This window comes from Hypomesus transpacificus, chromosome 13 (genome assembly GCF_021917145.1).
Source record: "Hypomesus transpacificus isolate Combined female chromosome 13, fHypTra1, whole genome shotgun sequence".
NCBI classification, from domain to species: domain Eukaryota; kingdom Metazoa; phylum Chordata; class Actinopteri; order Osmeriformes; family Osmeridae; genus Hypomesus; species Hypomesus transpacificus.
The window spans coordinates 1,574,833-1,602,775 of NC_061072.1; the positions used below are offsets into that span (position 1 = coordinate 1,574,833).

The 27,943-nt window shown below is 41.9% G+C and overlaps 1 protein-coding gene across 4 annotated transcripts in view; it reads left to right on the forward strand.

Moving 5' to 3' along the window:
• Positions 1-27,943, forward strand: part of vti1a (vesicle transport through interaction with t-SNAREs 1A) — a 146,815-nt gene that overhangs the window by 88,074 nt on the left and 30,798 nt on the right. For 2 of the 4 annotated variants that reach the window (XM_047032869.1, XM_047032870.1), the window contains one exon: positions 517-578. In XM_047032869.1, coding sequence (XP_046888825.1) covers positions 517-578 — 62 coding nt within the window. Of the gene's footprint in view, positions 1-516; positions 591-27,943 lie in introns of all 4 variants that reach the window. The other 2 variants (XM_047032872.1, XM_047032871.1) reach the window with 1 other exon arrangement.

Genomic DNA, 27,943 nt, shown 5'->3' on the forward strand with positions numbered 1-27,943 from the left:
ATATGCAGATGGTTTTACAGATGTGAAAAACAGGCAAGAACGCCATAAATATCGTGTGTCGTCCATGGCATACAGTATTACTATAGTATAATTCATGTTTTTCGTAGCAGCTATTGAGCTCAATAATTACATGCATAGGCTAGGCTACTCATGCATCTAAAAAGTAAATGACTTGTGAAGTAAATGATGAGTACTGTAGCCGAGTCATGTCAACCTTCAAGTCTGACAAGCAACAGGCAACACCAATGGATTTAGAGGAATATTGATAACAATTCTTTCAATGCCTGCCCTCATAATGGCTGGACTACCGCCAGTTTTCTCATTTTATACATTACATTTTTAGGGGCTGACGTAAAATAGAAATGTGTATGTATGATGCTTTAAAACAGAGTTAGTGAGTAAGTAATCTGAGTTTTCACTGGTGAGAGTTATGTGCTCAGCCTGTTGTTCTCTCATGTATCTCATCCTTGTAAGCTGTAGTCACCTTGGCTTTCCTTTCTATTTCTCCTCCATCAGCTGAGGGAGACAGACGCCAACCTAGGCAAAAGTTCCCGTATCCTGACAGGCATGCTGAGAAGGTAAGAGGCCAGGTAGGGATCATGCTTCTACTGCACCTCTAAAGATGTTTCTTCACCTGTGATCATTCCGTTCTACCACCTCCTAATGCAAGACTGGTGCTGTGGTTGCATGTAGGACCTCATTGTCTGTACATTACATCTTTCATTGTCAAATTGATGTTGTTTTACCTGTGATAATATCTCATTGTTCACATTCTCCCTCAATTGCCCGGCTGTGGTTAGGGCCCTGCTAGAGACTGGGTGATCATCTGTACTCACCTGTCATTTAGATTTTAGTTTGGGAAATTTGCGTTGTTGTCTGAATTTAGCATCATTCTTTGTCATTTGTGAGAAGGGTTGTTATTTGAACTGTCAGGAACAGCACTGTTTGTGTTGTTTGATATGCTTTTCTTCTTCCTCCTCTGCTGTATAACCTACCACCAGCTCAGCCTGACCAACTTTTCTTTCTTTGTTCCGTCCTTTGTCATCTTTGCACATTCACTTGCTCATAGACAATATTGATATTCACTCAAAGCATAGGAACAACTTCCCCTACTTTCTTCCCCTAATACACACACACTTCCTTCCTTTCAAAGCAGACAAACATCCCCCTCCCTCTCTCTCTACCCTGCTTTCTTCTTAAACACACACATGCAAAACACACCCACACACAGACTAATGTCTTGTCACATCTCCATTTTATAAAATGCCTCTGTGGCTATGCCCCTGAACCATGACGGCACGGTTTTGTATCACTCTTTCCTTTTCTTTTTTTTCCACCATTGCCTCGTGTGGTTTTTGATTAAGAGTAATATGTAAATGACACTGGCCTAATGTAAAATCCCAGGGCCAGGAAGGAAGTGCCAATTGAAATAGATGCTTCAGTGCCCATAGACAATTTGGGGCAGGCGTGCAGGGCCCCTCACGCTGCAATGGAGGAGGCCCAGGGCAGCCTGTGACGCCGACTGTAACCAATATTTCTGCATATGTCTCCATTTTGTCAAGTCTGATTAGAGACGGGGGGGGGGGGGGGGGGGGGGCTCAGCTCGCCCGGTGTCACCCAAGAGCTGTCCAGACATCATTCATCATCCCTCATCCTGTCTCCACTCCCCCCACCCCCCTCTCCTCCATGGGCTCCAAAGTAAATAACACACACTTATTTCAATATTATCATATTAATGTTAAAGTTCAGCTGTCACCTAATGGGAAGACTTAATCAAATGTAGCATTTTAAGAGCTCTGCGCCTGTCAAGCCCACGTCCCCCCCCCATCTACCCTCTCCACCCTCCTTCTTGTACATCGTCTCCACTGGTTAGCAGGCTCAAATGAGGATTTATGAGGGCTTTCCGAAGCGGCTTGACTCGTAGTTTCTTCTCAACCACCTCTCTGCCTGAAAAAGCACCCTTGTTCCTCATATTATAGAAATACCCACCAAAAACATACCCTTCTCTTGTTAAAGGTTTGAAGATGCATGTTGGTTTTTCATCTTATCAGTCATGTCTAGCCAGGGAAAAGGAAAGAGACACAAAAACATGTGTTCTTATATCTCAGATCAGGCCTATTTTCAGACAATTATTTACTATATTATTTGCTTCCATGGGTTTCACAGATTTATTGCACATTTGTATTAGATGTCATAGCAATTGTTGTTATTTTATGGTGTTGTCTCCTTTGGCTTTTACTTTACACTTGTCACCGTTTTGTGTCTTTAGCATTTTAAAGTGTCCCAGTATTGTAACATGTTTTTAGTGTCATGTGCAAATTAAACTGAAAGTTTAACACCTTGTACTGGATACCGCAACTTCGGCAGATTTTTTAAACTAATTTTATCCATTGGTTTTATTTATCTCGCTGTACTAAAAGTTAAATATAGAGTATATTAGTCACAAATAAGATGGCTGGCTGTTGTATGTATTGAAACTGTGTATAATTCCGTATTTTGTATCTTCGTCATGTAAAAAAGAGGTATAGTTCAGGTATAGTTGAAAACTAGCTACTTACACACTAGGTAAACAACATGTGTCTGCCCAATATGGTTAGGGTGATATGGTGATACTACCAAGTAAATAAAAAATACAAAGCGTGAAATACATCCAAGTATTAGAAACATTTCTTGGAATGTCTCCAACTTGGAACTCCCATCTAATATCTGTCATGGGTCAAATCTATTCTGGATATCACTCCAGCTGAGTATTTACACTTTATTACTCCACCTTCTTTGGTTCAAGGGAACAAATTAACACAAAGTGTTTGGAAAACAAGCGCGTTCTGAAAATCCTCTAGACTAATATCTCGAGTGGTCGTTGGATAGGTAGGGCAGTGTCGACCACAGAGTTTAGTTTGAATGGGAGTGGCTTAAATAGACACCTACATAGACAGTGCGTTGAAAGTTGAATTACCTGTGTCCCACACACCACCCCTCTGTATGACACGCCCCGCACAATGCCACTACTTCTCAATTACTCAGCGAATGTCATCTGATGCGCTTCAGCTCAGAGTCAATTATTCATACAAATCATCTGAAATCCTGAGGGTTTTAATTATATTGTCATGGTCATGGTGATCTCATTAACTTTTAATGGGAACGCCTGTTAAAGGAAATCATAATGTTATTAAAAAGTAATAATATCAATGATACTTATCAGGAGTGAAGCATTATGAAATTTGATGATGCACAATTAAAATGCTTGCTTTTTCACCGTGATTTCAGCAGTGTGCAGCAGTGATTCTTTTGTAACGAAAACCTTCAAGGGAATAAAGAATAGTTGTACAAGAGGTATGCAGCAACAATGACACCTCAGTGAAGGATCTCGTCAGCTCAAATCAATCATTTATACTCTGACTCCTGGTTAAAACCTACCATTTTAAATAGTGGACAAATATGCCTTGCATATCATGTAAGTGAAAGCGCTGAATTTATTGTACAGCAAGTCTCTCTAGTGTAATGAAAAGCTAGACCTTGGAGGGGGGGAAATAGAAGGATCTCTTTTAACACATCAGATGTGGCAGCTCTTTGTTCCTTAGTCAGGGCGAAAGCAGTGTGTGTGTCTGCCTGTGTGTAGTATTTTGTGTGGCTGTGAAAGGGGGGGGGATGTTTTACACAGTTCTACAGTGAAGGTAGTGTGGGGTGTCTAAGCCATGTCCGAATGAGGAGCTCCAGGAATCCTGCGATGTCCTTCGTCACGTCTGTGGCCACAGCACCTTTACTCTATGACCCTCACGCCGGACAAAAAATGACCCCCACAACTTTTCTTGCACCAGTGAAATGGAACCAGCGTTGGCAGAGCAAGCTTTCTTGCTGCTGCTACACCCCATTCATGTCAAGCTTCTGCAGGCTCCCGGTCAGGACAGCTTGGGATGCTGCTCCAGACCCAGTTCTGACCACTGGGGGTTCGGAAGGAGGTGGGGTTCTTGGAAGAAGAGGGGGTGGGGGGGGGTCTGTTCTCGCTGGCGGCTGATCCTGCATATGCAGGTGGTCGAGTCAGTTGCCAGGCAGATCAAAAAGTCAAACCCCCGTGTGGACCTCCCTTTGAAATGGGAATGGGGCCGAGATATCAGACAGAAAGCGTAAGCAAGCCCGGCCGCAAAAGGACTCCATATTGATGATGGGGGGGCTGGCAGCAGCATGGCTGGCTGAGGTGGCAGGACTGGGCCTCGACCTCCAGAGGAGGGAACTGCACTGACTCTCAACACTGATTAAGAGATCCGACCCAGGCTCAGGACTGAAGGTTTACTAGCCGCCACTGTTAGTTGACTTCCCTTTACTTTCACAGAAATAACCTTAATAGGGCTAGCAAAGCTTGCACTAGGACCTCAAGAGGACACAGACTAATACTGACAACGTTTGTCTTACACCACAGCTACTGTTCTGTTTTAACGAAACCCAAGATTTGTAGATCTTCTTGTAGAAGAAGTTCATATCTACATTTCATTCATTGTAGATATAACATAACCCTCACTGTGGCAATTTGTCCCTATTGTCTTGTTTGTAACATTCTCTCAATTAAAGCCAAGGCAGTAGTGGCCTGGCCTATTTCCCTTTTGATTTAGTGGAAAACGGGTTGTGATAGGGCTGTTGAAAGGAAGAAAATGTGTGGCTGTCTTCACTTGTTTGCCAATCCCAATAAACTGGAATTTGCAAACAATGTGAGACGGGAGTAGATCAAAGTCTGAAGCTTTAGTAAAAGCGTCTAGAATACAGTGGCTCTGATGTCCTCAAGATCTCCTAATTTAGCCCTTTTTCTAGTATTGACTGAGTCTCTCTCTCACACACACAGTTTGAAATATTAACTATATGATATGTAGGTCATATAATTAATGGAATTCAGAAGACACCAGTGGGCTGTGGTGGGATGCAAATGGATGCGAGTCTTAGGGGCCCTCTTGAAGTCTTGTTGTGAAGTTGAACAAAAAGATTTGATATTATTTTTAATTGAAGCTGAAAGACAGAACAAATTTGAGTTCTTCTCTCTTTTTTTACACCCAGTCAGTCTTTTTTTGTTGTATTTATCTGGTATGCCTTTTTCTCAAGAAGTGGAGGAAAAGCTGGTACCAGGGGAGGGGGAGGTTTGGGTGGAGCTTTCAAGGGGTGCTTTCTCCCACTTGTGCACTCCCACACACATTTATACAGACACACATTACACATGGACATACACACTCCTACACTGTATCTTTTTTTTCTCTCTCACACACACCCACACCATTTTATATTTTGGGTTGTGTGATGGCCCGCCTGTATATTGAGTTTTTACTCACCTGTGTCACCTGTATCCCAGAATGATGCTTGGAAAGAAGAGTTACCCCTTTTGAAGTAGTCATAGAATGTATTTCCCGTTCCCCTACCTTAGCTTTCAGGTGGTAGACAAAGCTCTAACACTGATGTGTCTTTATCATTTTCATTGCCTTACACCTTTGGTAGTTGTGGAACAGCCCCTGTGGCCTCAAACGATAATGACACATACTCAGAACCTAAATTATAGGCTTATAATGTTACCGTATCTGTATAATCTACATCAAATCAGCATATTGTACAACTTCTAACGTGCTGTATAGTTTGACACTAATAGGTTCTTTGACACCAAATGATTGGATGTCAGAAAATATCCTATCATGTTCTTTCATGTCAAAGTAGAATCATGCAAGTGCTTGCCACCCAGCTATACTGCAAAACTGTTAATCAAACTTTGACACATTCATAGGACTCAGAAATGTTGAGTAGTGGCCAGTGTACACAGTGAAACTTTCACGCAACTTGTTTGACCGCTACCAGAAGCAAAAAATAATCAGTCTCGTGCAATGTTTATTTCACAAATATTTGCAAACTAGACTGATGATTTTTCCTTTTGTTGAATGCTATCGTTTTCTCGCTAGATGTTATCAAGTGGAAAGTGTCATCGAAGGTACATTTGCTTCTTTGTATCTTATTTTGTATAAATTTCTCACCGGATGAAATCTATTTGAATATCTTCACTAACTTTTGCATTTGGTGGCTGTAAACTAGTTCCACAAGTGTGCTGCAGAAGGCTTTACACAATACAATTCAACTGCAACTTGGTTTCAACTAAGGTTGTGTGAAAAGTTTCCATCTAAAGCCACCCTATGCCTTTAACGGTGTTTTGCAACAAAAAAAGAATAATAATAAGTGCTAGCCACAGCTTCATGTTCCCTGTCCCATGAGTGGGTTCCCTCCCCGTGGATCAACCTCACTGATCTGTTATCGATGTTAAGGCTGAAAATTATATGTTCTACATTTGTACTTGTTCATTTGTCTCTCAATTTATTCAGCCTGGCATGATATCCCCCTCTTTATTTGCTAGTGCATCCCCCTCTGGGTCAGCCCTATCTGTGAACTCTCCACGTTCAGTTCTGTGGCTTTCTCTGGCAAATGTTCAGCTAAAACATGAATTGTATCTGGGTGCTCTCTCTCTCTTTCTTTCCCTCTCGCCAGTTCCTAATGGAGGCGTCTAGTTTTTGTGTTAGTGTGTGCGTGCATGCCTTCATGCGTGTCTGTGCATGTACATCAATGCACTGTACTATAGGGGATGCATTGGTACTATAGGGATGGAATTGTTAAAGCTCAGTGCCAAGAGCCTAGTGGACAGTTATAGGTGACAGAGCTGGCATCTGTGGATTGTGGAGCAGATTGAGAAACCACTTACAGAAGAGATGGGTTTCGTGGCTGGCTAAAACAAATAGGTAGATCTAAGAGATCTAGAAATGTCTGACCATTGACGACTACTGTAAATTTTGTATTACCAAACCCAGATATAAGTCAATGTTATTTCAGCCACAATAACATATGGATGCTTGACAGTTTGTTGAAACCCATTTTTCCCACTGTATAAATGTATACAGGTTAAATCGGGTACACATGTATTTGTTTGATAGGGTTAGTCCAATATGAGATTCACAGTAGTCCTGTTTAGAATAGTTTGGGTAAAATTGTCTTCTCTAATATTGTACTTAATCAAGAATTTTAGTTAACTTTTTTCCGTAAGACAGATCTTTCGCCACGTGTTATTTTATTTTCAGGCTGTGTGAGGAAATTGCAGGATTGTTTGTGCATGTGTGTGTGTATTTGTGCATGTGTCTGTGTGTGAATGTGTGCTTTGGCTACTGCTGGGACAATGACAGGGTGCGCCTTAGCCTCATTAGCAGTTGCTCCAGAGCCAAACAAGCACCAGTAACACCCCTTTCCCCCTCTCTCTCTCTGCCTGTTACTCTCTCTCTCTCTCTCTCTCTCATCCACTCATTGTGTGTGTCTCTCTCTCTCTCACTGACTCACTCATTCACTCTGTCTCTTACTCACTCCCTCAAACTCTGTTTTTCTTCCCTCTCACTCTCTCCTCCCCTATGCAATGTTCCTCTTACTTTTTTTTCCCTCCACCTCACCCATTATAGATTGCTGATCTGACGCTTTTAAAGAAAGAAGACACAAACAAGTCTGGTTGTAGAGAAGAGAGAGGTAGACAAATCATAGGGCAAATCCATAACGTTTTTTCATACAAGGGATTCATTCACCTATTGAGGAATAAAACTGACATTTCCTCAACTGAATTTTCTGGACCATACCTAAGACATGCAAAGATGGTTTTACGGAATGACTGTTCGTTATCGGCCCACCTAATTGTGTGTATGGAGTCATGAGTACATGTTGCGTGACACAGTGTCTAATCAAAAATGCCACTTACAGCTCAGTAGGAAATCCTAAACCTCAGCTTTTATTTACTTTTACCCCTTTTCCACCAACGCATTTTGGGCGCCGGTTCGGAGCCGGTGCCTAATCGCGAACCAGTTCTTCCTCTTTCGACAGACTGGGAACCGGAAAAGTGGTTTGTACGTGGTTCGTACGTGGTTCGCAACGAGCACCACTTCGGAGCTGGTCTAGTTTACGAACCAACAAAGAACCACTTGGGGCGGGGTTACCGTGACCAACAAAACGCTTTGGCCGCCATTGCAAAGTTTTTACAATTCATATTTCAGATAAACGGTACTTGTAAATCTGAATGAAAATGTATCGAGAAGTGGGCAGTGTAGTTGCTGAAAATGTGCTTATTTTATTGATGAAACTGCTCATTTGTAAATTTGCTCCGACTTACTACGATTCCACCGAAACGTCCGCCATTGTTGATGTTGTGTTTGTGTTTGGCGCTACCGCACTAGCGTTGCTGGGAAATATGAGACGTATACAGTGACGTAATGACGTGGATCTGTGGTGGCTCTCGCCCGTGGAAAAGCAAACCGGTTCTTAGTAAGCTCCGTTCTTGAACCATTTCCAAACTGGCTCTAGCACCAGCTCCGAACTAGCTCCCGGTTCACTTTGGTGGAAAGGGGGTATTTGTAACCCACCACACTATCCACCCAGTTTTTGCAGGAGAGACTTTGCTCTCTTACATTTACGAAGCCCAGTGGGTCAACCTCGTATGACATTGGGGTGGTGGTGTGTTTTCCCCTTCTTGTTTCTTCTACTTCCACTACCACTTCCTGCTTGAGCCCCCCCCCCCCCCCCCCCCCCCCTCCCCCTATCTGACAGGCCATCGTTCAGACAAGTTGACTGGAGATCTGTGGCGCTCTCCCCCCTTGAAGTGGCTCCAGGTGTCACTCCAAGGGTACCCGCCCTGTTTGATCTGCCTGTCGGGCTGCTGCGCCCTCTGATTCCCAGTCAGAGGAAAAAAGACGTGCCCGTCCAAAAAGTTCCCCCACTACTTTTGAGTGATGGAGTGAAGGAATGAGAGAAGGAGGATTGGTGGTGGCACCAGTATTTGCAGTGATTAGTGGCAGTTGAATCCAACCCTACTCTGCTCACTAAGTGTAGCCAACGTGAAAGGCCCGAGTCTTCTCTCAGTGAGAGAACATGTCGAGGTGGACAAACCACCAACAACCACAAAACAACAAGGCGATAAAGAAATATAAAACAGGGTAACAAACTGATGCAGTGATCTCAGTCAGAGACTTGTCTTAGGAACAACAAAAAACCCACATTGAAACATCTTACATGCTGTCCAAAGCAAGTCCCTGTTCACCCCACAAAATTAAAGAGAAGCTTTGCCAACAGAGGGGCAGAAAAAAACTAAACAGAATAATGTTCTGCGGATATCAGTATGCACACAGATGCCTCTCATTCCTTTTCTTCATTCCTTTGTTTCCTTCATCCCTCCTTACTTTCCTCCTACTATGTTTGCTGAAATTACAGGTGAGTTCACAGTCTGTAGTGGGTCTCTTTTTGTCTGGGAAAACAGGATGGGATTTATATATTTGTTTTTTCTTCCCGAGCCGCCGTGCTGTTTGTAGAGCCCACTCTCCCTTTGTGTGCCCCGTGATAACTTATTCAGCACGGGCCATTCATCCAGGGGTTGAGCGCAGGCGTCCGTCAAGATGGAAATAATGAGGCGAAGACGGCACGGAGAAGCTCCCTCGCTCTGCCTGGGTCGCATTGACCCCCCCCCCCCCCACACACACACACACACACACACACACCACCACCATTATCAGGCGTTTTAAATAGATAATAGGGGGCGTTCTTCTGGACATTTTGAAGCAATTAGAACCGATCACACTGCCTCTACCCTGACTGTCTTCCCTCCCAGCATGCCATTGTGCATACGTCTGGGCCGCTCACAACAGCTGCCTGGAAGAATACAGAATGCCACCGCATTGGTGGACGTCGGCATGTGTGTGTGGAAGAAGATAAATTGACAGTCTCTCCCCATATTCCATCGCCGAGGGGACCCATGCCCACTTGTTGCTTGTAGGGCTGCATGCCACGTAAGGCCATGCCAGGCATAGACGCATGGCAGTGCCATGCCAAGTTGCAGCGGGGGTACTTTAAGATTGGCTGCCAGGATGGTAAGGCTCTGCCTTTCCTTCACATGGTCAGTCTCATCTCAAAGTAAACAATGTAAATCCATGTGTAACTTTCAGATGCCATGTGCATACATTTCTTCAGATTGTGTGCCCCATGCAGTTCGATTCACTTCTATGGTGGAAGCCTGGGAGATACGCTATTAAGAGTCCGATGGCACAGATATTTTGAGTCACCATTTACTTTGTGATGCATTTGTTCAAATGGCATGGATTTTAAGATAAAGTGAATAGATGAATGGCCCATCTTTGTACGTTGAAGTACATTGGAGTACACACTAAGGTTAATTACTTTCCTCCATTGAGGAGGACTTGTGTAGTTTTGTTCAGACAAAACAAAAAAATATATACACAGTACAAAATCACTTTTGATGTTTGGTTTGCATCTGAAGCAGTGATAAAACTTGGGCTCTGCTGCTGTTGTTGTCTCTCTGATCTCTCCTTGGTTGGTTATAGAAGCTTGAAATATTTACGAATGTTGAAATTTGATTTTTCTTTTCTTATACTCTTCTTTTCTATCCTGTCAATCACATTCCCCTTTTCTGTCTGTCTCTTTATTTTGTGTTCTTTTAACACACCCTAACAGACACCCAGTTTGGAGTGTGTGGAGGGGGTGAGGGAGTTTGTGCAGCAAACAATGTGAGCCCATCCGTTTTGGAAATGTTGATACTGATGTTTTAGATGGGATAAAAGATTCCCTTTATCACAACGGACCAAAGATATATATATTTTTTTCAAGAAACTGAAGAGGTTGTAACATCACTCCCATCAAGCTGAAGCTTTTGTGGGCTTAGTTGTCATGCCAGTTCTCAAGGGTTGTGGTCCTTTACCCCCCTCTATTGCATAAAAGCTTCCAACCTTGAGAGGTCTCATAATAAATACAAATACTTTTTTTTATGGACTGATAGGAGGACCGACAGACAGACTACCCCATTGACACACTATGTCACTTGGATTTAGGACAGAGCACTTCATCATAACAACCTCATATAAAAAAAAATAAGTATAGTAATAATATAATAATTATCAAAATACCCAAATAATAATTAAATTAGGGAAGTGAATTTATAGCTTAAGAGTCTCCCTCAATTGTATAATATATTAGGACATCATAACAAAGTTATGGTCTAATGCTATGATTGTAGTCAGGTCCTCATTTGTTTCATTGTTTCAGAGTTCAGATTTTCTAAACTTTATGCAAATGAGGAGCGATTTTCGCTAGCGATGGCCAATCGGAGTGTTTTCTTGTTTCTCGTAACGTAGCAACCATGGCAAACATTTCTAGCTTTTTAGGTTTCAAGGTGGAGGAGAAACTAATCGTTTGTGTGGCTGCTTACCCAGTCCTGTACGATACATAACTGTATTTGTACAGAGATGTTAATTTTAAAAAAACAATGCATGGCGCAAGGTTTGCCGAAGTTGTGGGTGCTTGTACCTGTCAGTTTAGTCACATTACGTAACTTTGCTCTGTGGTAACTAGCTAGCTAGCCCGGCTGGAACTCCCTATCGTATCGACAGATTAGCAGAGACTGAGGAATATAGTAAAACGTTTTTTACACATGTCAACGTGTATGTCTATTAAACAGTTTTGTATGTTGTATACAAGCTGTATTTTGATCGATGTTGCAACTACGTAAACCCAAGTCTGCACACTTGGCCATAACAACTACAACAGTGACTTTAGAGAACTACATTCTACATTTATCTGTTTGAAACGCCCCCGAGCGTGGTGAACTGTGGGAAGGCAAGCGATTCGCGTCGCTGCAGTGTGAACGCACTGTAAGGCCTTGCCTCAGCGGCCCAGATATGATTCCAGCCTGGGCTATTTACTGCATGTCATCCCCCTTTCTCTCCCCTGCCTTTCCTGTCCCTCTACTTATTGTTATAACAAAAACGCATAAAGTCTTCAATTATCACATCATCATTTTCATCACATAATGAAGTTAATTTGGAGATGAGAATTGTTGAAGTGTTCATGGCATTAGTTGTTAAGTTCTTAACATTAATTCTATCCCATGTATGTATGGCAGCGTTTGTCTCATACAGTAGCAATGACTTTTTACGCAAACTTTTGCTGAATGAAATGGACTAAACTATGCACATCATGAGCCAATTTTGTTTTTGAATGTCATCAAAAACGTGATGGGACAATACGTGAATGATGTTATCCGTTATCATCCTAATCAAGCTCCATGTGTGCAGGAGAATACACTAAGCGGATGTGTCAGGGCAAGTGTTTGTGTGTGTGTGTTTACCGCCGGTGACTCGATTCATTCAGATTCCAAGATAAAGGCACGCAGCTGCCACTTGTCCTCCGTTTTTTTTATTTAAACACATCACTCTCATTTTGCTTTTCAATGCTGCTCTCTCTTTCACACATAAAAAGGCAGAAGCTTTTATGTTCAGTCTTTGTCTTAATTTTTTTCTTTGCTCCCTCCCCCTTACTCCATCTCCATCTCTCATTGCTCCAATAATTTTTTTGTCTTAATTTAAAAGCCGACTTGAGAGAGAGTGTTCAGTGTCACTCACCCAATTGTGTTGTGCAGTGGTGGTGTTGCAGTGATGTTGTGTAGTGAGTCAAGTCTTGAATGTTCTTAAGATGGGGAATGGGTGAGGTATCTGTAACACACCTCTTTACAATGCTTTTTAAAATTATTATTATTACTGAGCTTTCACAAATTATATGGATTCATGAGATCTCTTAAATTATTAGAAGTTGTTTACTCAAAGTAAAATGCTTAAATACAAACTATTTCCAATATTCATGTTGGAGAGTATGAAGTTATGTGGACTGCTTGCTTTTTATCTCTCTCTCCACCTGGGTGGCCTTGATTGGAGTAGGTGTGTCCTTCCACAGCCGACAGGATGGCTATGAAATCATGGCTCCGGTGTCTATTGGAAAAGGCCTGTCTCCAGATCATGACCTCGGCAGAGTACTTAATTCTTTTTCAGTCGAATGCTAATTTATAAACTGATATATTCTGATAAGGGTGAGTTGGTAAGGTGGCTCATATTATCGGTTTCCTATCTAGACTAGAGGTGTCTGTAAAGTAAGATGGGGGTGCCGATCTTTTGTTGCACAATAAATCTTCCAGAAAAAGTTAAATTTTATACAAACAGCTACTCTGAGTTTGGCCTCACTTATTTTATGTGTTTCCGTTTGAGCCTTAGTTTGGTGGCTGTAACAAAGTGTTGATTCGGCTCAGACTACATTAATATTTTATATTGTGGTAGAAATGTACAGTAGGCCTGGTTGGTTGACAAACCACATTTTTTTGAAGTATCCATCTGATGAGTATCTTATGAAGAAAAGCATGAGTGTACATTTTTATATTTACTCAACATCTCTAAATGTAAGACTTGAGCCTAAAGATGCACAACTAATGTTTTCTTCCGTTATGCTTCAAACAAATCTCTTGTTTTAGCTTAAAGGCAGGATAGGCAAGTTCAAACCTAGCCATTTTAGATCAAGTTTGAAAGGATTCTTACCAAAATATCCCACCCCCTCCCTTCAAAGCCCCTCCCCCAAAACAGATGAACATGCTGCCTGACTACTGCCGGGATGTAGGTAGATAGACAGACAGACAAGTAGCCCATCAAATGATTGCATTCAGTCCGAATGCCGTCCAATGTCGGTCCGACTTTAATGATTGGTCGTGTTTTATTACAGTCCTGCAACGCCCACAGATATCAGATTGAATCCATTTTACTGTCAAACCTTTATATTTATTGGTTGCTATCAGGATGGTACATGTATTTCAGCAAAGTGCTGCTCAACGACATTGCCTACCCTGCCTATAAGCCTTTTTTCCCTTTTTCTAAAAGTTTATAAAAAAGAAAAAAATTATAAACAGAATGCTTTGCAGTGCCAATATTTTTTTGTTGTTGTTGTACCTCTTCAAATCACTTGAGGATGACTACCGAGAAACATATCTTTGCTTGAGAAAAAAGGTATACTGTAGATAGGGGTTGGATATTGAATTACGTGAATAACATTGCTCACGCTCATTCTTTCTATCGGGATCATTGTTGCAGGCAAACTGGTTACACGGGTTGTTTTGTTTGCTTCCCCTTTTCTCCCCTGGCTATTACATTCCAGCAATACCAGATACCAGAGGGCAGAGTCAGACATTTTGTATGATAATCTGTCTTAACTGACCCTTTTAGCATTGTTGAAAAGAAAGCCCTTTTCCTGGTCTTGGTCTTTTCCCTCAAATATAGCTTGTTCAACTACATGCTCTTATGGTTCTTCCCTTTGGGACTTATTTAGTTTTCACAATGTATGCTTCATGTTTTGGCTACCCGCAATGTTTGGGGCTTGTTGTTATGATCAGTGACCTATACTCTTTTGTAAAACTCTCTTTTGGAAGTCGCTTTGGATAAAAGCATCTGCTAAATGCATAAATGTAATAAGCAGCAGAATTATCCTGAGGACGTTTTCATAGAACATAGCGTAGCGGATTATAGTCCATTTTTAGCAAGAGATCAGAGGAAGTTGCTTGAATGTTGTATAATTTGCCACTGTGTAATTCATCTCTAAGAAAACCTTTGGACAACCACTGGTTCAAGTCCCTAACCTTTCTCACACGCACTTCACATTCGTCCGCAAGGTTTTTCCTCAATATTCTTCTCCTCATTTCTAATTCATCTGATCACTTTGTTAACCTCTGAGGTCCATAGGTGATAAAGTCGAATAATGTTCCGTTACATTATGAATGGAAAGACTCATCGCTCAGGAGATTTTACATGTGACAAGTGCAGTGCAGTGCAGGGCAGAGCGAGGCCGGAGATGTAGGAAACAAGCCACGCTCAGTCTGTAATGACAGGTTCCGTGCTGCCTGTGGCTTGTGGCCCACTGAGCTGTTTGTTTGGAGAGTGGTGCTCGGCAGTGAAGTGCTAGCCCAGCTGGCACTGCCCTCTCTGCCCTCTTGGCCAACGTTTGGGCTTGTTTGGCCCCATCAGCCAGCCAGGGAGCTGGGTGGTGGCAGGGGAGGAGCAGTTGGCAGGGCACCCCTGTGCTAGACTAGGCCCCATGCCAGCTTGAGAGAAGACTCCTTTTTCTTACCATCGACCCTAGCGTCTCCGTGGCGACAAGGGGGTTGGTTTGCACCTCTACTGTCAACATCACCCAGTCGCTACCTGTCCGAACTGGAATGACCCTCCTCGCACGGCTGCGCTATCCTCACTGTAAATTACATCTTTTTAAATTCTTTTTTTTGCCACTTCTTCTCACCACACACACACACACACCATGTTTTCAAAGCTGCTACCACTTTATTGTTTTTAAATGACCTTGACTGAAGACAGCTGTATGTCAAGTTTATGTACAGGATGTTTGTTTTTGAATTACGCTTATAGGTTTTCGGAAGGGTACAATTTATTATTTCATTTTTCCTGTATTTCTCAGTAACTCGCAAATGTGATCATAGCAGAATGTTTAAAATGACATCCCCCCCCCTCCTGCCTTCAGTTTCTTCTCACAGTGTCTGTCCCTCACCTTGTGTCTGCCAAAGCTCTCACTAGTATGTAAAAAATAAAAACGCTGACCCAGAAGAGGCAAATTAATGGGAAATCAAGTTTTTAAATGTGTCAGCTCAAGATCCCCCTAAGATAGGTATTGTCTGAATGAGCTTCTTAATTGTATCTACTGTACAACTTTCCAATTATCATTTAGGATGTCTTTAAACAGAACCAGTACTTAAAAAGAATGCAAATGCACTTCTCAAGTTCAGGGCAGTTTATTTGTCAGAATCTTTGCATGGACACAGAGGTGCTTCCTGTTTGCACAGTCTTTACACCCAGCTTTAAAAGGACAGGGCAACAACTGTTAAAGTGTAAGTGTAAGAACAATAGCATCATGGCCTAGCAGCATTGTGCGATTTTCCCAGTCAGTGTTTGGAGCCTGTGAATCCCCCCCCCCCCCACAGACACACCTAACCCAACCCTTGCCAACTTGAATATATCCCTGAGCATCACACACATATGAGGAGCTAGTTACCCCTGCCAGGGCAAACGTTGCCCTAGCGTTGCACCTCCTCACTAGAGACAGTGGCCTTATGACCTGGCTGAAACAGAGAAGCTCTGTGTGTCCATTTTGCATGCATCTTGGGCTAGACTGTCTTCTATTTAATAAGATGTCGACACACACCAGTCCCATCTAAAAGCTGCACTGTGGTAGAGCATTTCAGGACAGACTTGACATAAACCATTTCTAAACACTGGTTTCCATTCACCAATCTTGAATTACATATTTTGGCACAGTCCTAAGCACATAGTCGAAAAAAGCACCATGCAAAAAGACTGTATAGCAGTGAGGGATATCTCAAGTAAATTGGCTTTAGACTTTCTGTCACAAAATGATTGTGGTTGACAACTTTTGAACCTCTAGACAAACTATGGGCGTGACCATGCTTTTGTTGTCTAAGGCAGCTGTCCGTTAACGCTCTTGGCGAAAATGAAATGGTGGTCTAATGGTGTAATAATTCATATGAATTATTACATGGCAATGACAATACGAGCATTCTGATTGGCTAATGGGTAGTCATGCCAGCCGCGGATTGCCCTCCTCGCCGGTCTGAGACGGATCCGGACCATTTATTTGTTTGTAAACATTCGGGATGCGTGCGCAGCATGGTGGCAGAAAACCAGGAAAAGATAGCCTTTAAAACGGCTAGAGAATTACACGACGTGTCCCTACTATCTACCTTTCGATCTTGTGTGCAGCTGCGTTGGTCTGAAGATAACCACGCCCCTCTCGTTTGCATGTGAGATCGGAAATAAATACAGCACAGAAATAAATGTGGTGTGGAAGTAAATGTGGTGTGGAAATATGTGTGGAAATAAATGTGGTGTGGAAAAGTCTCAATAAATAAATAAATGTGGCATTAGGAAATAAAAGTCCCATTAAATAAATAAATGTTGTCTTTACAAAAACGTCATTTTGAAATAAATGAATGTATTTATTTATTGATGTCAGTAAATGGATTCAGCTGTGCAAAACAGCTTCAGTCTCAGAAAAACCTCTGTCCAGTAGCGAAGGGGGGTTGGGGCCGGGGCATAGTCGCGGGAACATATTTTGTCAAGGGGGTGCTGGGGGCTTAATGTTGCGGGGCGGCAGGGACGGACTGGGAGTCAGATGGCTGAGCGGTGAGGGAGTCGGGCTAGTAATCAGGAGGTTGCCGGATCGATTCCCCGCAGTGCCACATGATGTTGTGTCCTTGGGCAAGGCACTTCACCCTACTTGCCTCGGGGGGAATGTCCCTGTACTTAGTGTAAGTCGCTCTGGATAAGAGCGTCTGCCAAATGACTAAATGTAAATGTAGAAATAGGCCCTAGACTTTGATCCTGACCAGCCCACCAGAACCGGCCCCGTATACGCCACCACAACTGCCCTGCTAATGCATGCACATTCTGTGTTTGATGTGATACTATTTCGGGATTCCGATACTTTATGCGAGCGCACGTAGCGCCCGAGCAACATTTATGGGCCTTTATTTGAGCGCAATAGTTGAGCTTTATGTAAAAAAAACGTAGCCGTTTTCAATTAACCATTCCCCAGGGCCATGCCCCCTTAGTTACTGTTGTTACGTCCAACACAATTCCCAGAATGGTCAATCCAAAAGAAATGGCGAGTACGGGGATAATATGGAAGCAAATTGTTACCAAAATTCTAATGCAAATGCATTTCCAGAAATGCATTAGCATTTTCAGAATGTGGCTGCATTATTTGACTCATAAATTAAATTAGTAATCAATCATCCTATTTGCATTTTTATTTTCTTCTTCAAGAGTGCTCAATCTTTCACTTAATTAAAATTAAAAAGAAATATATTTAATTTTCAAAATATTCCCCAGCAAATAGATGCAAAAATTCAATTTGAATTTGTCAAATTTGAAAATTAAAAAGCATTTCCAGAAACGCATTTTCATTTTAAGAACGTGGCTGCAAAATCGTGACCACAATTCAAATTCATTTTCATTTTAAGAACGTGACTGCAAAATCGTGACCACAATTCAAATTCATTTTCATTTTAAGAACGTGACTGCAAAATCGTGACCACAATTCAAATTCAAATGCATTTCCAGAAATGCAAAATGAACGAAAAAGCATACTGAGTGGCGCAGCTAAATGACGTCTGTACCCACTCTCCTTCAGCTCCCTGAGTGTGGTGTGCACATCTGCATTGCATTACATTGGAAATGTGCCGGAAAATTGATTGAATTGCCGGGTCTTTAGAGCAGCGTTCCCCAACCGGTGCCCACCGGTCCGCGGACCGGTACTGGTCATTTCGTACCGGGCTGCATAAAAATAATTTATAACATTATTTCCTTTTAATTTATTATCAGTCTGAAAGACGTTTTATTCTGAAAAATGACCTGATTCTCTCCTTCTCGCGGGCCTTTTCCCCTGAGCAAAAAAGCTCTGCAAAGACTTGTGTTTTTTGCAATTTGTTTGCAAGTTTGTGGGCTTTATTGAGTGGTATCATGCCTCTTCCTCTTGACACATGACAAGTGATAGTTACCACTCAATGAAGCCTGTTGAGACAACAACTCTATCGGTGTTTTGGATGAAGGCTATCCTGACATCGCCACTAAAGCACTGAAAACCCTGCTTCCATTTCCAACATCAAGCGGGATTTTCTGCCGTGACAGCAATTATTAAATAGGCCTACACTGGATATAAGGAACGTACTTCGGGTGTCACTGTCGTAGCTTATAGTCACTCACAACAGTGGGACTGACACATCGAAAGCTAGCTAGTAACAATATAACGATGGAAAACCAGGCTAAGAAACTTAAAGATGGGGCTGAAAAATTAAGAGACAAAAAAACATCACATTCACAAGTTTTGTCAATTGAAAAAACAGCTGTTTATTTTACATAAAACTCCAAAAACTATTTTTCTAATTTTCACATGATTTCCCAGAAGTCATTGCAAGATGTCAGGAGAGGCGGACAAACTTCATAACTTTCAGTTTTTACTATTCATATTTTAGCTAAACGGTACGTGAAAATCAGTATTTGAATTAAAATGTGACGAAAAATGGGCAGTGTAGTCGTTGAATATGTGCTTATTTTATTGATGAAACGGCTAATTTTTTAAATTTGCTCTGACTTTTTGATAACCTAGGTAAATAATAGGGCTGTCCCCGACAAAGATTTTCTTTGGTCGACCAAGACTCGACTAAAATGTCTGAAAATCGACTAAAAACGAACAAACATTTTCGCGATCTGACTCGATGGCTGCTGTACATTGCAGATTCAGCCGTTAATAGCCTATTAATATTAAGACTCGTATCACCAGTCCTGTTGTAACCGAATGCCGATGGTATTTAGTATCTCTTACAATGTACTACAAATGAAAAAATATTGTTTGTTTAACATGCAAATCATCAGAGCGCGCTTATCACTGCCTGAAAACTTGCAGGATGCAAACTTACGTAACAGAGAAAGATTTTGTTGTCTTGGCCGGAGAAGATAATGTCATTTGATTTGGATGTGATTCTTATAATAGGCAAATACATTTTTCAACCCAACCCGAAGTAGGGCTAGACCAACTTCAATTTTTCAGGTGGTAGGCTACATCATATTCCACGTCGAACTATGAAAAATAAACCGTTGTTGGCAGAGTTTGCATTCAACGTTTTTCGAGTCACCCGGTACTTTGTAAATGTAAATGTACTTTAATAAAATACTGCCATACCGCAGATTTCTTTGCCATTTTGACTAATAACACCGACAAAGCAGGCTATGGCAGAGTTTGCATTCCCTTTCGCGTGGCCGCTGTTTTAGTAGGGCGTGAATGATATTTGCTCAAGTCATCATACTGACTGGTTTTGTTATTTTCACTTTACATTTACACTTACAGTTTAGGGCAGTGTAATTGTTTGCCGTGATAATTAAATGCGAGTGTGATAATAAATGACCAAATCATACAAACTGTCATGATACATTATCTTAATGCAGGAATTTCTTTTGAAATAGTATCTGATGGTGCACATATCATGCACTAACCTACATGATAATATGATACGTGTTTGCAGTGGACATATAGAGAAAATATTTGTTCATTTTACTGAACGAGATTCAAAGAACGGAATCAGTAAGATGATCCGAAGTTCCCATCACTACCCACAACACTCTGACCTCTTCTTTCCATGGTCAAAACAATGATAATACAGGGTTAGATTCCGTTTTCTCCAGCTGTTATGGTAGCCACAAATTGAACAGTTCACACTGGGCATCTCTATTAGCCTTAAATTAGTACCAGAGCCTGTTTAACATTCTCTTTTAGTACCTTTATAAAGCAGAAAGTATCTAAACCGGAAATGAGAATACGCGGATGGCCGCGCCAATCAAGACTTCCGTAATAAGGTCAATAGCTGTCAGTGTGAGTGAGGATTTTTGGAGTAACACCTCCGTGATATCTTCCAGATCAAGGCACAAGGGACTGCAATATGCAGTGGGAGGATATATAAAAAATTAATAATAAAAAAATTAGCAACGAAGGGGAAACAAAAAAATCGAAGCCAAAGCATTCAGGTCTCAAGTAGCCTTGTCTGGCCAGGCACTTGAACAGCAAGCACAGGGTTGGGAAACTCAGGAATAAGTCGCCCACTAACAAAATTCTACAAAGATTAAAATAAGATACGTTTATAATGGCTTGTTGGGACGTTTTGTTCAACATTGATACAGTATTTTAACCTCCTGGCAACTTGCTGGCGTTCGTTAGCTAGCTCAGCTTGCAATTTTACAGACGTTAACATTTTGATTTTAACATTAACAAATGTGTTGGAGTGACTAGTTATGCACTAGTAGTGGTAATAATACAAGTTTACATGAACCATAACTGTTTGGGGATGTTCTCTCAACTAACGTCTTAGATATCGTTCGCTGGCAGCTTAACGTTAGCTACCTTGGAGCAGACATATTCTATGTGTGTTTGGTGATGTTCTCTGAATTAAGTTGGGAGTGGGGTCTCCCACATTGTGTTATCCACTGCAGGCACCTTCCCTCTTGAGTCTTCGGCTTTGCAAATGGAAAAAATACCACACCTCCCTCTAAACTTTTGGGATATCTAGTGTCAGATCGACACGTCTCATAGGTACACCGTTTAACCATGTTGCTTCTGAGTCAAAGCTTGACGGACTCTCTTCTCTTATTAGCGGTTGCTAAGGTACGATTGGACGATGGCCGTTCTAGGGAGGAGTTTCGGGAATGGTCAATTGGTAAAACCTTGTCGAGTGAAGGTGATGTCTTTTTGTCTCTTATTTGTTCAGCCCCACCCTTACGTTTCGTGGCCTGGTTTTCGATCATTTTCTCCCGGTGCTCTCGATGTCCAGTCCATTACTGCGGGACTGTGCCGCGCAGCCACAGTGGTGGATTTTCGATATCATTAAAATCATCGTGCTCTCAGGGGGTGCTGCAGCACCCTCAGCACCCCTAGTTACCGCGCCCATGGGGCGGGAGTGCCGTAAACCCCGGGCCCCGCACCCGAGGGGGCCCCGCGATCGATGATTTTCTTTTTCTCTTTTCATAATTTCTTTTTGGCAACAAAACATTGATCAGAATCAGAAAGGGATTTATTTGCCATGAAATTTTGCACAGACAAGGAATTTACTTTGGCAGGAAGGTGCATAAAATAAACATATAGGAACCTAAAATTAAAATATGTGGACTATCTATACTAAGGGTACATAAACTAGCAGTACTAAGTGGAATTAGATAGATTGTATCTATGGTAGACAATTTTACTAAATATAGTTTTTCAATATAGTTGTGTGCAATCTCTTCGCAAATATATCAGATTCCTTCATTGTAGGTGATATTATTATTGTGGCGCAGTGTTCCTGGACTAGTTGTATGAACAAGGATTATCGTGATCATCAGGTGGTTTTAGTGTCTCATTCATTCCTGTTACTCCATCAAGCATGGGGATTAACTAAAAGACAATTTTACTAAATATATATAGGCTACATTTTCAATTTGTTTACATGACGTAGAGACGTAGTAGATGTACAGTAGGATAGACGTTGAGTAAACTTTCGCAGTTAGAGCATCGCTTTGCTAATTTCAAGAGAATGGCTGAGAAATTTGCTGTGATGAACCCAAAACATTTTTGTCACCCCGAAGCTGCTCGGAAAGTTAGAGTTCTATTCGGAATATCTGTCTAAGGCCGATTATGTAGTTGATGAATTTGTTACACTTGGTACTATGTACCGGGAGCTGAGCATGGACAATAATGAACTAAACACACACAGCATCCTACCATTTCTTATTGTCAACGACATGGACCGTGCTTTCCCCAACCTTGCCATTCTTTATCGCATTTAGGTACTTGACAATTCCGATAAGCAGTGCTAAAGCAGAGAGAACTTACAGCCGTCTGAAATTGATAAATAATGTGTTTGTGTTTTACCTGTGTGTAGGCTATGAGTTTGCCGGTTTTGAGAGATGCCCAATACATATCAGTTCGGAAAAGAAAATGATTATAGTCTAGTGGAATTTTTGTTCAATCGTAGCATGCCTGTAGGTGGTCAAATGCAGTGCGCGTCACGCGTGTGTGTGTTACACTCGTTTTTTTTCATGGGGGCTTGGTGTCGCGTATAGCTTGCCCAAATTGTTGCTGAAAGAATTGTTATATAGGCCTGTTCGTTTATTATTAGGTGTCACTGTTAGGATAGGATAGGCTACTGTCTTTAACTTCATTTTGGGGGGCTTATGTAGCCTGGCTGCCAGCGCAACTTAGAAGCCCAACAGGAAAAGTTTGATTTTCCAGCTACGGCAGCTAGCTCCATTACAAAAGTGGTGAAGGAGTTGTCTAAGGCGAACGTTAGCGGTTGGTTATTGCAGATCAGAGTGGCTCTGGGCAGATCCAATAGTTTTAAACTTCATCAGAGTACCCGCCTTCAAGGAAGTTAACGCTTGTCAATGGAGCGATCCCAGACCCTCAGTACAAATGAAATGCACGAGGGTCTGGTTAGGACTAGGGGTGTCACGATACCAAAAATTCAGTAGTCGGTGCCAATACCATTAAAATAACACGATTCTCGATGCCAATTTCGATACCATGGTAAAAAAAGAGGATTGTCTAAGATTCCATGTAGGCTACTTGAACCATGAACTTCTTTAAAATATTTGATAAATAGCAAAATGTCCTACAAAGACATACAAAACATGTGCAATAGAGCATAGCACAACATAATAAAGTGCAATTAACCCAGCTAACACATTTACGTTGCCCTGACGTTGTCGCAACGTCACGCGATGACCAAACATACGTTGGACCGTGCATCTGTGGGGCGCCAGTAGGTTGCCGCAACGTCATCTTGTGACGTTGCCAGTCCGTAACCGCAACGTCGTGGCAACGTTAATTTTCCGACGTTGCCAGTCCGTAACCGCAACGTCGTGGCAACGTTATTTTCCGACGTTGCCAGTCCGTAACCGCAACCTCCTAGCAACGTAATTTTCTGACGTTGCCAGTCCGTAACCGCGACGTCGTCGCAACGTTATTTTCCGACGTTGCCAGTCGGTAACCGCAACCTCCTAGCAACGTTGTTTTAGGACGTTGCCAATCCGTAACCGCGACGTCGTGGCAACGTTATTTTCCGACGTTGCCAGTCGGTAACCGCGACCTCCTAGCAACGTTGTTTTGTGACGTTGCCAGTCCGTAACGGCAACCTCCTAGCAACGTAATTTTCTGACGTTGCCAGTCCGTAACCGCAACGTCGTGGCAACGTTATTTTCCGACGTTGCCAGTCCGTAACCGCAACCTCCTAGCAACGTAATTTTCTGACGTTGCCAGTCCGTAACCGCGACGTCGTCGCAACGTTATTTTCCGACGTTGCCAGTCGGTAACCGCAACCTCCTAGCAACGTTGTTTTAGGACGTTGCCAATCCGTAACCGCGACGTCGTGGCAACGTTATTTTCCGACGTTGCCAGTCGGTAACCGCGACCTCCTAGCAACGTTGTTTTGTGACGTTGCCAGTCCGTAACGGCAACCTCCTAGCAACGTAATTTTGTGACGTTGCTAGTCCGTAACTGCAACGTCAACAATTTACTTAATTATGAAGTAACCTATATTTCATATGCAGACCTCATTTGCCCAGAAGGCTACTTGTTTTGGTATAATAGATAGCCAACGTTAGGAGGAATATGTTAGTGTGATGTGTAGCCTGACTCAAGCTAAATCATAAACGAGGCAGCATTTCAGAATCAGAAAGTGTTTTAATCGCCATGAAAGTTTGCACAGACAAGGAATTTACTTTGGCAGGAAGGTACATACAGTGCCCTCCAAAAGTATTGGAACAGTGAGGCCAATTCCTTTATTTTTGCTGTAGACTGAAAACATTTGGGCTTGACATCAAACGATGAATGTGAAACCAGAGATCAACGTTTCAGCTTTTATTTCCAGGTATTTACATCAGGATCTGATGCACAAATTAGAAAATATCACCTTTTTGTTCGAACCCACCCATTTGTCACGTGAGCAAAAGTATTGGAACATATGACTGACAGGTGTGTTTTGTTGCCCAGGTGTGTCCTATTACATACATTATTCAATCAATAAATACCACTGAATGTCTACACTCAGGTTCAGATTGGGTAAGATAGGTTTTGTCTATGCAGACTGTATTCAGAGGTGAAAACAACATGAAAACCGGAGCGCTGTCTTTGGGTGAAAAACAAGCAATTGTGAGTCTTAGAGAAGATGGAAAATCAATCAGAGCCATTGCAGAAACATTGGCCATAGCCAGTACAACCATTTGGAATGTCCTGAAGAAGAAGAAAACTACTGGTGTACTAAGTAACAGACGTCGAACAGGTAGACCAAGGAAAACATCAGCAGTTGATGACAGAAACATTGTGAGAGCTGTAAAGAAAGACCCTAAAACAACTGTTAGTGAGATCAGCAACAACCTCCAGATGGCAGGAGTGAAGGTATCACTATCTACTGTTCGCAGAAGACTTCATGAACAAAAGTACAAGGGCTACACCAGAAGATGCAAACCACTCATTAGCAAGAAGAATAGGAAGGCCAGGCTGGAATTTGCCAAAAAGTACAGAGATGAACCTCAAAAATTCTGGGACAAAGTTTTATGGACTGATGAGACAAAGATTAACTTTTACCAAAGTGATGGAAAGGCTAAAGTTTGGAGAAAGAAAGGAACTGCTCATGATCCCAAACACACAAGCTCATTTGTGAAACACGGTGGAGGTAATGTCATGGCTTGGGCTTGCATGGCTTCTTCTGGGACGGGCTCATTAATCTTCATTGAGGATGTAACACATGATGGCAGCAGCAAAATGAACTCGGAAGTCTACAGAAACATTTTGTCTGCCAATTTAAGGAAAGATGCAACCAAACTGATTGGCAGAGCCTTCATCATGCAGCAAGATAACGACCCAAAACACACTGCCAAAACAACAAAGGAGTTCATCAGGGGCAAGAAATGGAAGGTATTAGACTGGCCAAGTCAATCTCCAGACTTAAACCCTATAGAGCATGCATTTTACCTGCTTAAGAGGAGACTGAAGGGAGGAACCCCACAAAACAAACAACAACTGAAAGAGGCTGCAGTGAAAGCCTGGGAAAGCATCAAAAAGGAAGAATGCAAAAGTTTGGTGACGTCAATGGGTCACAGACTTGCTGCAGTTATTGAAAGCAAAGGATTTGCAACTAAATATTAAGTCTTATTCACTTAAATATGTTTTAAGTATATCTGTTCCAATACTTTTGATCACATGACAAATGGGTGGATTCAAACAAAATGTGATATTTTCTTAGTTGTGCATCAGATCCTGATGTAAATACCTGGAAATAAAAGCTGAAACGTTGATCTCTGGTCTCACGTTCATTATTTGATGTCAAGCCCAAATGTTTTCAGTCTACAGCAAAAATAAAGGAATTCGCCTCACTGTTCCAATACTTTTGGAGGGCACTGTACATTCACCATATAGGAATCCTAAATATGTGGTCTACCTATACTAAAGGGGAGTCAGATGGCTGATCGGTTGGGAAATCAGGCTATTAAATCAGAAGGTTGCCAAATGATGTGTCCTTGGGCAAGGCACTTCACCTTACTTTCCTCCAGGGAATGTCCCTGTACTTACTGTAAATAAGAGCGTCTGCTAAAATGACAATGCACAAAGTATGCATGTAACATTTACAATTAAAAAACTAAAATGGCCAAAATATATACATACGTGATAAAAAGTGCCACTGCAAAACAAACACTGCAAAACAAACACTGCAAAGAAAAAAAACACTGCAAAACAAACACTGCAAAACAAAAGTGCCAAACAAACAAAGTGCAAAAAATGAATTAGAATCTTCTTCCAGTCCCCGCTATGAGTTCTGTCTGTTGGCCCTGACAAGGAAGCACAAAATAAGTTAGTGTTCGATTAACATAATCGCACGTGTGAAAAGGGGCTATACAAGTCATTAAAAAAATCACATCTAAAATAATATACGTCATCAATTAAAATATTATGTGATTCTAGATTTGTGTCATAGCCATGTGAAAGATTGGATATGGAAGTTGCAAACATGATTCATTCACCTGGCTGGTTTTGAATGGGCTGCCGGGGTGTGTTTGAGTGTTTCCTCTATGCGGAGCTCCACAGCTTTCTCTCCCAGTCCCGTCTTCTACTTCATCACAGCGTTTGGAATTAGAAGTCATGAACTTATTGTCAGCACCAATGTGAACGTTGAATGCGTGTAAGCCATAGTTTGTGGGATCTCCAAACACTTACCGCTCTCTTTCGCAACTCCAGCACCTTAAGGCGCTCCTCAAGGTCTTGAAGTTCAGCCTGTGTTTGGGCCACCTGTAGGTCCATCACTGGCACCTCTTCAGTGTGTCTGCCCTGTGGTCGCCTGAACAGGAGAGCCTCTCGCTGGTTCTCTTCCAATGTCTCTATCTTCCGGAGCATAACCTGTAATGTGTCTGTAATTAAAGACAAGTAAAACAAGTTTACAAGAGTTTGCATGATTGGCATACACTGTGGTTCTTCTAGATTAGCTGTAACATTGATGTACATAACAAATGTTACCTTGATTGGTCTTTGCCCAAGATGGTACAGCTGAATGGGGTATACAAAGCATTAGTAAGACAACATTTGTTGTTTTGACAAATATGTTTCCCCCCACGATCAGAACAACTTAGGTATGCCTTACAATGGCAATGGTATGAGTATTTTTTTGAGTGTCTTATATTTGCACTAGCCTGGCTGCCAGCTGTTTTCCGGGGCGCCCTATGGGTTCTCCTCCACCAGACCAGAGTTGACACCTAGAGGTATGGCATCTGGTGATGCAAACGTTTTAAGTCATACTTTTGCTTCAAAGCATAGCCTTTAGGGTTGCCATGGCTCATACAATTATTGTCACTGTTATAAACGGTCATTCATTACTTTACCATAATTTCCAAGGGACACAGTACTTGTGATGGTGGTCGGATCACCTGTACAGAAATGAAAGTGGAATGTAGTTTACGTACATAGTAGCCTATTAGTATATTGATATTGAAGAAGCATCGCACATATGTGATCGTTCGAAAGCAGGGCCCCACAGCGTAGCATCGCACATGTGTGATTCTGAACATTCCAACCAACTATTTTCCGATGGGCAGAAACTATATGATAAACACTACAGTATGGCTTCAAAATGTACAATTAGTAGGCTAACAAGTAACACTAGCAAGTAGTAGCATTGGTACGAGTATTATCTTAGGTTGCTAGGTAACGGAAGCTAATTAAAGCTACATACCTTCCGTTTTGGAAAAATAACTCACGACTCTGGTGAAAGTGTCTGAAATATTTGAACTCACGCATCTAAAGGTTAAAACGAATAAACTTATCCAAAAACAAATGTCATGTACAAATTGGAAGAATTAGTGACATGATACTTTTACAGACACCATTGCTGTGCATGCCATGACCGACTGTGAACGTGATCAGCCACGCGCTAGCGTCTTTGAAAATTCAGGGCTAGCTAGCTAAATAAACTATTTTGGGACAAGGTTTTCTA